Source organism: Solanum tuberosum, unplaced genomic scaffold (assembly GCF_000226075.1).
Source record: "Solanum tuberosum cultivar DM 1-3 516 R44 unplaced genomic scaffold, SolTub_3.0 scf00055, whole genome shotgun sequence".
Taxonomy (NCBI): domain Eukaryota; kingdom Viridiplantae; phylum Streptophyta; class Magnoliopsida; order Solanales; family Solanaceae; genus Solanum; species Solanum tuberosum.
Window position 1 is genome coordinate 395,777 of NW_006238981.1, and position 14,190 is coordinate 409,966.

The 14,190-nt window shown below is 36.0% G+C and overlaps 4 protein-coding genes across 7 annotated transcripts in view; 2 read left to right on the forward strand and 2 right to left on the reverse strand.

Annotated features, from left to right (window-relative positions):
• Positions 1 to 844: 844 nt before the first annotated feature.
• On the forward strand, positions 845 to 6,249 carry LOC102591201 (U3 small nucleolar ribonucleoprotein protein MPP10). 4 transcript variants are annotated; one of them, XR_367046.2, is made up of 14 exons: positions 845 to 1,599; positions 1,760 to 1,812; positions 2,901 to 3,021; positions 3,122 to 3,232; positions 3,508 to 3,645; positions 4,265 to 4,333; positions 4,463 to 4,504; positions 4,658 to 4,726; positions 5,129 to 5,200; positions 5,290 to 5,343; positions 5,446 to 5,587; positions 5,675 to 5,737; positions 5,820 to 5,892; positions 5,973 to 6,249. XR_367046.2 is itself a non-coding variant. In XM_006344348.2 (13 exons), exons 1-13 carry the CDS (start codon positions 892 to 894, stop codon positions 5,834 to 5,836), a joined length of 1,659 nt encoding a protein of 552 aa, XP_006344410.1. In that variant the 5' UTR covers positions 845 to 891; the 3' UTR covers positions 5,837 to 6,249. The 4 variants fall into 4 exon arrangements, 2 of the variants coding, with proteins under 2 accessions (XP_006344410.1, XP_006344411.1); XR_367047.2 differs by lacking the exon at positions 5,973 to 6,249 and adding an exon at positions 5,933 to 5,947; XM_006344348.2 differs by having other exon boundaries at positions 5,820 to 6,249.
• A 432-nt stretch (positions 6,250 to 6,681) lies between these two features.
• Positions 6,682 to 9,808, reverse strand: LOC102591983 (uncharacterized). The gene is made up of 5 exons (XM_006344350.2): positions 9,683 to 9,808; positions 8,684 to 8,788; positions 7,800 to 8,055; positions 7,643 to 7,720; positions 6,682 to 7,332 (listed from the first exon to the last, which is right to left on the reverse strand). Exons 1-5 carry the CDS (start codon positions 9,722 to 9,724, stop codon positions 7,193 to 7,195), a joined length of 621 nt encoding a protein of 206 aa, XP_006344412.1. The 5' UTR covers positions 9,725 to 9,808; the 3' UTR covers positions 6,682 to 7,192.
• Positions 9,809 to 10,437: 629 nt separating this feature from the next.
• Positions 10,438 to 12,753, reverse strand: LOC107060054 (CASP-like protein 4D1). Its single transcript, XM_015307359.1, has 2 exons — positions 12,472 to 12,753; positions 10,438 to 10,626 (listed from the first exon to the last, which is right to left on the reverse strand). Exons 1-2 carry the CDS (start codon positions 12,751 to 12,753, stop codon positions 10,438 to 10,440), a joined length of 471 nt encoding a protein of 156 aa, XP_015162845.1.
• Positions 12,754 to 13,765: 1,012 nt separating this feature from the next.
• Positions 13,766 to 14,190, forward strand: part of LOC102592312 (uncharacterized) — a 1,705-nt gene continuing 1,280 nt past the window's right edge. The window contains exon 1 of the mRNA XM_015307381.1: positions 13,766 to 14,175. Within this exon, the coding sequence (XP_015162867.1) occupies positions 13,839 to 14,175 (337 nt within the window). The 5' untranslated portion in view covers positions 13,766 to 13,838. The remainder of the gene's footprint in view (positions 14,176 to 14,190) is intronic.

The window sequence follows — 14,190 nt, forward strand, 5'->3', positions numbered from 1 at the left end:
AATACCCAAGACAATTGACCAGAAATAAAATATTAATTTTAGTTGAAATTGGGATTTTACGAATAAACCCTAGAATCTACTCGAATTCACGAAATATGCCATTGAAGTCACTCAAAGTCATACATCAACTAAGAAAGCATATTACACTAATATTACATCTAAACCAAAGTAAAATCCCCAAAAAATTTCAGAAAATCGAATGACAATCGACCCTAAAATCAAACAGATACGCGCGAGAAAATGAAAAAGATCAGAACTAACGCAAAAGGCAAGAACTTACAACGAAAATCGGAGTGGAACTGAGCTTCAACTGAGCGAAGGTTTGGAGGAAAATCACAGACGAACGTCGCGGAGAGGAGAAGAGAAGAGGAGAAGAGGAGAAGTGTAAAAGTCGCGAAGGTTTGAAAAATTTCGCCTGAGTTAGACTATTCTTAGTTTAAGGTGAGTCATTTGCCACGTGAAATATAATATCATACGTGGATTATTTTTTTTTTCTTTTTGGCCAACGTGTACGTGTTTGTGCAACACGCTCCATACCACATCAAAAAAAGTGTTTAAAATGTTGAGTTTGGATGGGTTCAGGGGTCCAGATGACAAAAGGATAAGTAGAAGGGTTCACAATACAAACAGATACAAGTAGAAGGGTCCACCAGACCATTCTGCCTTTTTATTCCTATACCATAGTAAAGTAATTTGGTTATAGTTGAAGGACTATTAATGCTTTAAAGTCAAAGTATAGGGACAACTTTGATCCATATCCCAAACATGAAGGACTATTTTGTTTTTTCTTCTCAAAAATATATAAAGAAAACATGTTAAATAAACAAAAACCTTTCTTAAACCCTACAACCTCTAATTGTTGGGAAGAAGAACACACCATCATTCTCTTCTATGGCAACCGACGACAACCAAAATGCTGGCGGCGTTAATGCCCTCCGGCGGCTTAAATCAACTGAACCACCTCTTTATCTTTCAGCATCACCGGAGCTCTCCGAAGCCGCTCGATTAGCTTCTAAGTACCTATACTCTTCTCTCAAACCCTACACTCCGAAGTCGCCCTTCGCACAGCTCTTGACAGATGGTTTTGATGCCGAACAAATATGGCAGCAAATTGACCTTCAATCCGAGCCCTTACTTACCTCCCTCGGTCGTCAAATCAGACAATTTGAGAAGAAACCGGAAGAAATTTCAAAGAGTTTTAATTTAGGTTCAGGTAACAGTGGAAAAAAGAATAATTTAGAGAGGGAGAAAGAGGAACTGGCATTGGATGGAGAAAGTGAAGACTTTAAAGATGTAGATATGAATGATTCTGATGATGAGGAGGAGGACGAGGAGGAGGAGGTAGATGAAGAAGAGGAGGGTGATGATGGTGAGAAGAGTGAAGACGTGGAGGAGAAGGAGGAGAATGGTGGGGTAGGGGGAGTGGAAGATAAGTTTTTCAAGATAGATGAGTTGGAAGAGTATATGGAGTATGATGAAGCAAGGGAGTATGGATTGAAGGGAAAGACTAAGAAGATAAGAAGTAACAAGAAAAAGGAGGAGGAAGAGGAAGAAGATGGTGAAGAAGGCGACGAGGAGGACGAAGAGGAAGATGACGAGGTAAGAATTTGCTGATTTTGAAAATGAAGGCGGACTTTGTTTAGTCGTTTGGTGGTTCAGATATTTTGCCTAAGTTAATCATGTTGCAAGTAGATTGGTGACTGCAGATTTGCGCTTCTTTAATAAAGCATACATTTTTACCAGTATCTTGTTTTTGCAGCTTGGGTTAATGGGCCTCGGAGATGATGAAGATGAAGGTACAGAAATTGCCAGGTGTGTCTTTTCTCCACGTACTTATTAATCCTTTTAGTGTTATATGACAAATAAAACATGAATTAGTTACCAAAGGTTGAGAAGAATTGGCAGTGTTGGTCTTAGCTCAATGATCTCAAGGGGATAGAAAACCAACATGTCTCAGTCCATTTGACTAAAAGACACTTTAAAATCTTCTGGTTGTTTTTCAAGACTTGAGGATTGTCCATTAGGTAGTATCGTTGATGTCAATTAGGCAGAATAGATTTGGCTGTGAAGGGTGATTGAGTGACATTTTCCATATTGCCTTTAACCGAGAAGGACTGGATAATACTATGTGATTAGGCTCTGTGGTGAAGCTCAAACATTGTCTTTATGTAGTCAGAATTTCCCTGCAGATACTGCAGGGTGTTCTTTCTGCCTCCCCGGCAACTGTATTCTATATTATGTCATTGTGACAGTTAACTAGTACTCCCTCCGTTTCAAAAAGAATGACCTCCTTTCCTTTTTAGTTTGTTTCAAAAAGAATGACCTCTTTCTTTTTTTGGTAACATTTTAATTTCAGTTTTCCACGTGGTTTGTTTCAGGCCACAAGATTAAAGGGCAATTTTGTACATTTGACATAATTTTAATTTAGGACCAAAGGATTCAAAAGTCTTCTTTATTTTCTTAAACTCCGTACCAAGTCAAACTAGACCATTCTTTGTGAAACGGAGGGAGTACTAGATTAGTGATTTCGGATGAACATGCTCTCTGGTTTGCTAATATCAGAGGAGCCTGTGCTTTCTTTCTCCCTCTATATTTCACTGCTGTTCTAATCAGCGGTCATTGATGGTACAACCATTTAACTAAGTTTCAAAGTTTTATTTAAGTATCTACAAGCACTAACTTTCCGAAATGGGCTGAAACCTTGCAGAATCACATTCCATATTTGTTGTTCTTTGCTTAATAGTAAGACACCTTGCACTTGTGCCATGACAGTTTCCTTTCACTATTTTTCACCCCTCACATAGAATGTCAATCACATTATACAAGACAGAGGTTTTAAACTATGTTACATGAAACATTGACACTTCTAATTTGCTCAAACTTTTCTTGATGATACACAGATATGAGGACTTTTTTGGTTCGAAAAAGGGTACTGGACAGAAGAAAACTGTTAAATCATCGGATCTATCAGATGACATGGGAACCGATGATGACATGATTGATGATAATGATGACAATCAGGTAGTATACTTTCTGTCCTTTCAGTTGTAAAGTGTATGAAGATGAATAAGTGATCTATACATGTTTCCTCTGTCTAATTTATTCTCTTCTTCTGTTTTAGAAGAAGCAAAGACTTTCTACCCATGAAAAAGAGCTTGAAAAACTCCGATCTACAATTGAGGATATGGAGAAAGCAAACTTGGAAGAGAAGTCCTGGACTATGCAAGGAGAAGTAAGATCTCTCTTTCATAATTCCCTTGTTTTAAGTATTTACTTGGAAGAAACACCCGTTCATGAATACACAAGCCCAGATCCAAGATGAAAACTGAATTTCGGTTATCCCCGTACTCTCATTATAGATGCTACTTACTATCTCCATAAATCTTTTCCTTTCTAATTGTTCCCTCTTCCTTTATATTTCCCTATCACTCATTCATCAACATGTATTAGCTATATGTACCACATGGTGTCTTCGGTTTTGTATGTTTTAATAATCTTTATTGGCAGGTAACTGCTGCAAGAAGGCCAAAGAATAGTGCATTGGAAGTTGATCTGGATTTTGAACACAATGTGAGACCTCCCCCTGTAATCACTGAAGAGGTTACTGCAACACTTGAAGAAATAATTCAGAAACGTATCATTGAGGTGAATATTCTTCTATTGCCGCTATGCTGCTAATATCTAAGTCTTTTTTTCTTTAGACCGTGCAAATGTTAAAAATAACTTTGTTCCTTTGCTACTGAATTTGGGGCATTCTTCGTGTGGAAATGAAGTATTCTTTTTCTTTTGATGAAGTGGAATGGAGTTATTCTTTAGAGAAGTGCTTGCTAGTAATTTCTTGGTGAATTTGGTTCACATGTAGAGAGCACGTGCGCTTAACTACAATGCTAGACTCTCTTTCAGAAAAATGCACTTGAAAAGAGTGCAACATTTTGTTGAAGTGTGTGAATATCTCATCTAAAAGCTTAATTTGTTAGAGAAAACACACTTTAATGTAGTTAATTATATTCTCAACACGCCCCCTGACGTGCGGGCCTGATTCTTTTTTTCCATGGGTAAAGCACGTGGAAATTATAGAAGCTCCTTACACTTGTATGGCTTACTTTATCAAAAAGAATCTCCTTACAGATGTTATGATCATATCAGTGTTTGTTCTTTTGTTATTTCTCTATCTGTTCCTTTTCTTCTCTGCCACCCTAGCCAACATTTGAGTCTGCATGAAACAAGGTATAACCAGCAACTGACCCCAGCTTGTAATGTATAGGGCCGATTTGATGATGTTCAGAAACGTCCTAGCTTGCCATCCAGAGCACCGCGAGAAACAAAAGAACTGGTAAATAATGTTTCTATATGTAAAAATATATACTTGTCCAATTAAGTGGATTCTATCCTGATCTCAAGTGGATAGCTGTTATTAACGATGCTATGATTTGATGTTTCTTTTTGATTTATCAATTTGCAGGATGACAATAAAAGCAAAAAGGGACTTGGCGAAATTTATGAGGTTAGTGCTCCTGTATTCATGTTACTCGAGGAGATTGATACTTTTTGGCAGCAACTACTGCTGTAAATATGTGTACTCTATATTCTTCATTCACGAACTTTCTAAAGGAAATCCGTGATCTTATTTGCCACTTTATTACATTTTTTTTTGCAGGAGGAATATGTCCAGAAGACTGGCCTTGTGTCAACAGCAATATCCTTCTCAGATGAGCAGAAAAAAGAGGTGTTTAATCTCTCACCTATAATCCAGCCCTCTACTTTAAAGCAGGAGTGGTTCTTGTTCTTCTTAACTTTGTCATTGACCCCTTTTATTTGCCTCGTCTTATGTACCTGTCTTATGCATATATCGGACTACTTGATGCATTTTTTAATTACATGATAACTCTAGACTGAAACATGTTATTGCTGTTTGAATATTATGAGCAATCTAATAGAATGTAATTGTTGGGTAATTGCGTTAACACACTTCTAACAAATTACAGCATGTGAAGGGGAGGAAAAACTCTCTTTAACTTCAAAAGTTTGGGTAGCGTGTGGAGTAGGGAAGGAAGGGATTAATCAGGTCTTAATTGCTTTACTTGATTGCACCTTTTTTGAGTATGCTCTATTTTGAATGTCAATACAGGCCACTATGCTGTTTAAGAAACTGTGCTTGAAGTTGGATGCTCTGTCTCATTTCCACTTCACTCCAAAACCGGTATGACTATAACAATGTACATTTGGCGTGATTTTCCCATCTCTAAACGGTTCGTCTCATGTTACTTCTCCATGACTCAACTTGGTTAGGTGATAGAAGATATGTCTATACAAGCAAATGTCCCTGCACTTGCAATGGAAGAGGTGAGTTGACCTGAATAAGTAGACATTTCTTATTTTCAAATCAACTTGCATAACTTCATTGTTGCTCAACCATGTTTGCTCATATTGTTTGTTCTATGGTAGATTGCACCTATGGCGGTCTCTGATGCTGCTATGCTGGCTCCTGAGGAAGTATTTACTGGCAAAGGAGATGTTAAAGAAGAAACAGAGTTGACACAAGCAGAGAGAAAAAGGAGGAGGGCGAACAAGAAAAGGAAATTTAAAGGCGAGTTCTTTTGTAATGATATGCCCCAAGGATACTTTCCATGGTTGACTGTACAAAAACTGATGGTTGGGTAATTGTTTTTTGCAGCTGAGTCAGCAAAAAGAACAGTAAAGCCGGCACCAGAAAATACACTAACTAATGGTGTTGAGGGTAAGTTGTTTCTTTTATTCTTACCTTTGACGTCTTCCCTTGCATTTAAATAACTGAATTCTGTTGTGCCATTGTTTTACAGGTAATGATAAGTCATAATGTGTACCAAAACAGAACCGGAGTGGAGCTCTCATGCCTCCCTCACTCAAATAGCGGTAACATTTTTGGCACTGAATGGTTTGTGTCGTTTCTCAGCCAGAGTGGCGAGCTGAATGGTTTCTGTGTCGTTTCTCAGCCAGAGTGGCGAGCTACATCCACATACAAGACGATGATAATTACCATTGTGGCATCATTATTGTGCTACTTTGGCATTGCAGGAAGTAAATGTCATTACCAGGCCAATTTGGTTGAGAAAAATGAGTTACTTCACATGATAGGAAACTTCACTACGATGTAATGTATTTTTTTGATAGCAATTTGGTTGAGAAAAATGAGTTACTTCACATGATAGGATACTTCTTTATGTTGTACTGTATTTTTTTTAATAGCAATTCGGTGGTCTTGTGCATCTATAAGTTTTTACAATGTAAAATATGTAACGTTTCACACAATATAAACCAACCAAAGAAATATGTGTTAGTTTTAATTGTTGGACGTCAAAAGTTCAACATTCAAAACGATAGTGTAAGATATAAAATTGAGGGGAAAAAGATCTGAAAAATACTTCAACTTAAATAGTAATGTATCCACGTGGGTACATATATATTTTTAAAATACACTATTAAATAATACAGGGGTAAAATGTCCTTTCCAAAATTTGATATCGTAACAACAATTACGGTCAAAGTTGGAATAGTTCTCAAATTCTTTTCCCTTGTGAGCATATCAAAAGAGCTAGTAATGTACCGATAGTCTTTTGCTCGTCATACTGAGATTCTTTCACACATATAAATCATTCCAACTGGAGATACACCAATAATGGCCAAAAAGAAAAGTCTCCACCATGCTAAATCAACACCTTAATTCTCGACAAAAGATACTCCACTGATTAACTATATCTACCATAATATTGACCAATATGACGGGGCGAAGATGAAAAATAAACAAACTGTAATCCTCAACAACAAAAAATAGTCTGGTTATTAACTATTTCTGCCATAATATTGACGAGGGCGGGAGATGATCCTGATAAAGCACCACATCCTCTTCCATGTTTTTGGTTATTTTTGTAACGTCAAAATGTTGGTCCACACTCTTTTCATGTATCTATGAAGAGCACAAACTATCAAAACAATCCTATAATGATTAACATAGAGGATTCCACTCCGAACGAAAAACATGAAGGCCAAGTTAGCGAGCTTTACAGCTCCGTGACAGGAAACAGAGCAGGGGAAGGGGGAACAATATACTAGATGTCTGCTTCAGGCCTCTTCTTTTTTCATCTTGCTGCCCCCAGTATTAACTTCTTTTGTTATATCACTCATCATACAGGTCAAGAAAAGATCAGATTCTGGTTCATGTGGATTTAACATCACCTTTGTTCAAGTGCTCTTCAAGTCTCTCAATTGCGGCACCTACACCACCCTTCACTTCATTGCCATCAGTTGTCCCTGTCCCTTCATTGGCTTTCTCTACAAGCTTCAAATGAAGCCACCCTAATAGAACAAATTTATTTTAGTAAAGCTGTAAGTTTATTTTTAATAAAGAAAGAACAATAGCCCACCCACAGGTTTGTCCCTACTTCACATGATTCTTCATGCTTAAGGAATACATAAGTGCCTGAGATCCTCATGATTTGAAACCAGGCAAACTTAGCAGAGATGATAAGCTAAATCATCTACAATAAACTGAAGTTACTAATTTATAAGTTTTACTAGCATTAACAGTACTGTAAGGTTAAGAACTTTGAGCAAGTAAAGAACAGTTTAATGGATTAATATTAGTAAGCAGGTCACATTCTATTACCAAGAGGGAAGCAAACTGCAGCACCCAAAGCAGAACCCAACATCACATTTCTCGCACGCCATTGGAGTGATCCTGGCACTGGAATCATAAAAACAAACAGTGAGTGGCAGAGGAGATAATCTGATAGAGGTTCTGATACCCAAACTCTGCCACTTACTAATTAGACCAAATGTTGCAGCTGTAGCAGAACCAGCTCCAACAACATTATAAACATCATGCACACCGCGCTTTTCAGCAAGCAGATTCTGCAATCCATAAAAAGCAGCAGTGAACATTCCAAGGCGTATTCCACCAACTATTGAGCCCCGAGTGACTCGTATAAATCTTTTTTCCATAGCATCTCTCATGAGCCGATACTGTTCACGCTTATCTGGTGTGCTCCCAAGCTTTAACATCACCTCAGCATCCTTGCTCTGTTAAAAGAGGAGAAAGTCCCATGAATACTAGAGGAACCATCCATGCAGAAAGAAAATAATTTCACGTTCTTCCCTTTGGGAAGAGAGGACTAGGGAAATCCTATTAATTGCAGCTTTCCTCCAGACCTCTGGGAAAACACAGCAGGAAATCAACCTTATACAGGTGGATGTATGGATTCATTTAGTTCTTTTTATTCTTGCTCGAGCTGGATGATTAAAAATTATCATGTCCAGTTACCTTGGGGGATGGATCTTCTAATTAATAGATAGAGCCATGATACATTCAGAAAAAAATTGTAAAGGTAACAGAATCTTTTTACCCCCTTTTTGATGTAATTGTAGAAGAAGATACACATATACAAGGTTAACATGGTCATAAGTTCTGGGAGATTCAAGAAAACCATGAGTTTTCTTCTGTTGTTTTTTGAAAAACAATTCAACATTTATTTGTACTCCTAAATACGTAGTTTGATTTCCCATTTACTATTTAGACAATGTACCATTACTACTGTCCAAAGCTTCACAATTAGCATTTCCTCTCTCCAAGTTATCTTCCTAAGTAAAAACGCAACAACAGGAAATCAGTAAACACAACATAATAGTCACATAGGGAAGGAGTACTGACAACAGAAGCAGCAGCCTCCTTGCTACCTCCATAAAAAAGGCCAGCAAATACCCCAATTACAGTAGCAGTGCCCCAGTTTACAGTTCCTGCCATTTTCTGAGATCTCTGAAAAAAAAGATACATACATAGAGAGGTAAATAAAAATTTCAAACCGATAAGTTTAGCTAAGCAAAACCAAGATGAGTCAAATAAAGTAGTCCGACAGTTCCAACATTTTAGCTCAATTCCCAACTGATTAGCATCACATATATAGATACCTCATAGTTTAGCTAGTTATACACTGGTGTCAAACAACATCAACATTTCCCCTTTATGGGATTTGGGATTGTTCTATACTTTGCACCCATAACCTGAGTTACAAGGAAATAAACACTTCCGATTATAAAGAATATCAATGAAACAGCATTGGCAGGGGACAGGAATAACAAGGAAGACAGTTACAACAGCTAGCGGGACCAAACAGTATCTCGAACGGCAAATCCTTCAATGAAGTAAAGATTAGAACTTTAAAACAATCATGAAAGAATCCCAAATTCCCAATCAAATAACCAACACTTTTTGAGTGCCTCACTGAGGAAATTGAAGTATTCCCTCAGTTTCAATTTGTTTATATTACTTTCCTTTCTAGTCCATTTCAAAAACAATCATTTTTAGCCCGTTCAAAAAATCTTTCCTTTTTGAGTGACTGTTTAATTTTAACTTTTCAGGTAGCACGTTTGGATATTTTGGTACATTCTATGTATCTTTCATGATTCAAAAGTCTTCTCTCCTTTCTTAAAACTCTGTGTCAAGTCAAAGTCAAAATCATACAAACAAATTGGAACCGAGGGAGTGAGCATCGGGAGTGGGGGGGGGGGTTCGAGTAATTTCAGATTGGAGAATCCATCAAGTAGAAGATATTAACAAGAAGAACAGTAAGGAGCAGTGACCTAATAGCTAATTATTAAGTAATCATAAACGAATTCAAATATAGAGAGATAAATGGGAAAAAAAACTCACATTAGGTACCGTTTCCTCTTCAGTTATCTCTGAGGATTCCATTGATAACGGAGAAGATGCCTCTCTCTTTGTAATCGCAACTCAGACAATGGAGTAATTGAGCGATGATTACAGTTCTCTCTTCCTTTGCTGAAAATAAGCCGACTTGGATGTTCGATTCGGACTGAATACCTTGGGCCGGATCAGGTCCGACCAGGGAAATGGGCCTTGATCCGGACCGAGCCTAATATCTCTATGGTGGGCCGATTCAAGAGTCCGTTAATTTGGGGAAAATGTATACATAATAAGAAGAATTGAAACAATTTGTTTTATTTGTATATTTTTATGTTAAGGATTGTGATTATAGTTCTAGTACTAGTTGGTTAAATTTCTCTCTCTTATATGGATTCATTGTCATGGGAAGAATAGTCGAGTGTGTGTATTATTGTATAGTTAACTCCCTTCTTAACTAGACAAGTGATTAAGGTACTTAGTTAGACGAGTGAATTTACGTAAAGTACTCATATGTATATGATAGTTACGTTGAAGGAATTAGTGATTTATATGAACTTTTGAATCACTAAAGAGCATTTCCATTAAAAATAATTAATTTTTCATTCGATTCGGTGTGCAATATCCACATCGGAGCCCGACTAATTTGAATATACACTGCACATGACTCATTCAAGGGAAGCACTCCCCCTACCGAAGGATTTTCCATACCCACAACTCGAAATCAAGATATTTTGTTAAGGGAGGAAAAAGTCACTAGCTAACTAGAAGCCTCTTGCTTTGCGGTTCATGGAAGTAAGAATGGTAAGTATAGCCATAGTTATAAATCCAGCCAGCAGCAGACCACTTGTAATATAGCCCCTCTCTATGGTTTCTCCTCTTTTTATATCTTTGAATTCAAAGCTCACTCCAAATCCCAAACCAACACCACTTGCCAACAAAAATGCTATCACCTGCAATACGCCAATTATAATTCGAGTAAATATCTCAAAAGGTCACTCAAGTATGTGAAATTATTTGAGAAAGTCACTCAACTTAGTTTTGTATCAATAAAGTCACTCAACTTATGAATTTCATTTTATTAAGTCACTCAAGTTAAACTAATTTTCTAGAAAATCAATATAACCAAAAGATAAAAAAAATAAAAATTGCATAAATCACCCTTCAAGTAGTTTATAATATTTTACTTAACTCTCTTGTTTTATTTTTCTCATATTTATTTTCTTAACCTAATTATTATTAATATAAAATTTATTATTTAACTAAGTTGTCCTTTATCATATATTAGTTAATTTAATTGATTTTATAGCATCTTTTTATTCAATTTACCAAAAAAAAAAATCTAACTTCACAAAACAAATTAATATTTTACTCCATACAAACATGCATGCCACACTAAATAGGGATTGCAATGAAGCGGGGGTGGGTTTGTAAGCTATGTGTAGATATTACGGGTTTAAGGCTATGCAGAGCGGGACGGGGCGGGGCAGGGACGGAGCGATAGTGGGTTTAAGCAAAACAAAAGTTTAATTTAAAATCAGTTCATAATTTTATTTTTCAGTGAAATTAAAAACGTGAATTTGCATTAACTTATGTTTTTATTTGCTGAATTTCATGTTTGTACACATAAAAACTATTTATATATATTTTTTTAAATGTTATTTGAAATTTTTTTCGCGAAAACTGAAAATTAAGTTTACAAACTCAATTTTTCAAATTAATGCATCACTGCCTCACTGCTACAAAAAAAAAACTGATTACCATTTAAATCTGTTGGCTTTTGGAAAGATGTGAAATATGATTATGAACATATAATACTACTTAAAATAAAAGATATTATCCTTAATTACATAATCTATCTAAATTTGCTGGCTTTTGAAAGATGTAAAAATAATTTAGCATTTTTAAATTTGATTTAACTTTTTATTTTTTTTAAAAAACTGTTGCGGGTTGGGTTGGGTACGGATTGATACGGAGCGGGGTAGGTCTAAAACATACAAAAAAAAAAAAAAAGCGGGGTGGTTAATATTTTTCGGGTTAAGGCTTAAACCGCCTTGCCTCTCCTCCGCTCCACCCTATTGTCATCCTAACACTAAATAATTCATATTAAAACACTAGTATCAAATATTCGACCCACCAGTTAAAATGAAATTTCAATTAAAAGTGGGCTATCGAAAGGATTATAGGTTGAAATAATTTTTTTGAAAAATTACAGGTTTGTTGTCTTCTTTTATTCATTTTCACTATTTTGTTGTCGTGTTCCTCATTATTTTTAATAGGGTAATAGTTATTGATATGAATATTTTGAAAATCCAGTTCATGATTTTTTTTTTGTTTGCTATAAGACCAGCTAAAAATTTACTTGAAGAGACGAAGCCTGAGCCAAGTGCATTAATGCTTAATGCTTGGACACTTGAGTTAATATTAATTAAGTTAAGAAAATTATAATTAAAAAAAAAGAGGTAAACATAATATTCTTAAGTAAAAGGGAAGAAATTATTATGAAATTAAACTTGAAGGGTAATTTGTACAATTATCTCTTTTTATCTTTTGGTTATAATGATTTTGTAGAAAAAATAGGTTAACTTGAGTGATTTTATAAAAGAAATTTCATAAGTTAAGTGACTTTATTGATATAAAATTAAGTTGAGTGACTTTCTTAAATAATTTCACATACTTGAGTGACCTTTTGAGATGTTTACTCATTATAATTCACTTAATTTGTCGAAATTATTAAAACCAAATCAATGAAAGTAAACATTAAAAATTTCACAAATTTTGAGGAGAAGATCGAATACCTTATCTCCGTAGAAGTCGAATATTGGGAGAAATTTGCGTCTAATCAATCTCTTCTCTTTTACTGCATGATACATTGCAAAAGGCAGCTGAATCAATGAGTACAAAATTCCACCAGCTGCGGCACCAAGCACATACCTATAGCTCTTGATACCGCGGAACTCGGATTTTATGCTGCCACGGAGCATAGTAAGAACTATTAATGCAAGGGAAGCAGCACATAACAAGAGCGTTAAAATCCTAAGAGCAAGAATTGTGTTGATTATAGCCTTTGATGATGCCATTGTTATTTAGTTAATTTTCCTCTTTCTAAGTGCTCACTGGATATGCATATCTACCAACTGCATATTCCTTTTTATACATGCATTTAGACAGAAATCACACAAAGTTGATTAAAAAATGATTGATAAATTCGTTATGGCCAAAGATTTTGTGTCCTAATAGTAATACTTATAAGGTCATTCATTGTATGTAGCCGGACGAGAATGTCACAGCGAGTTAATCCTTTTCTAAGTCAAATGGCCGGCCGACATACATTATAGTAATAATAGTATAATCTTTGAATGTACCATATAAGAGTGACTGAGTTGGTGTAGCAAATGGTATCCCACAACACAGCCAATGCCTTCTTAGTCGAGCTCGCCACACCAAACATATCAGATTTTACGCAGGGTTCCAAATCCATAAAATTATCTTAAACAAATATATAATGGTTTAATTTTAAAAAGGAAAGACAGCACTACTTGATGTTTCATACATAAATCAATTATAATGGCCCAACATGCACAAAAGCTAGCTTGGGGTCAATCACCATCACTATGATCCTTATTCTAAATTAAACTTCACCATAAAGCAATCCAACACTGAAAAACAACATCATGTCCCTCAAAATTTCTACCAGTCTGCAGTGCCTAAAAGAAAGTTAAAGCAAACAGAAAAGCTAAAAAGTTACCCAAATCTTCTTAAAGAAACCAGAATGGCCTCACCAAATAGTAGAAATCCCCTTTAACATATTCAACTCACCATGTGAATAAAGTTTGACGTAAGTCGTGATTTTCACTAAGATATATTAAAATAACATCTAATATATATACTCTTATATAAAATATTTTTAAACTTAAGAATCCGAATGAACCCCTTACACCCGTAGCTCCGCCACAGGTCCCACCCCATAAATCATGCAGTCTAACTTAGCTCTGTTAATGAAGTATCACCATTTTCTTAGCATACCAAGCAAAGTATCTATCAACTTTATCAACTTTTTCTTTTTTCTATGTTAAAAAATATATTTTTGTATCATTCAAAACACTACTCTGTTTTTCTCCTTTGAGACCCATTATACTTCTTCCATTTCTTCTTCCTCTCAGCCATGGCTCATATACTCACAGTTTTTTTCTTCATTACTACATTTCAAACTCTATCAGTACTCCATGGAGTTTACAGCCATGGCGATGCACATAAATGCAGATCATACTGTGGAAACTTAACAGTAGATTACCCTTTCGCAATTCAATCCGGCTGCGGCCATTCCGGTTACAGAGATCTCCTTTTTTGCATCAACGATGTTTTAATGCTTCACATTAGCTCTGGATCCTATCGCGTATTGGACATTGATTACGCTTACGAATCCCTAACCTTAGACGATCCTCACATGTCAACTTGCTCGTCGATCGTATTCGGCCATCGCGGCAACGGCTTCGTCGTTGAGCGGTGGCGAGAGC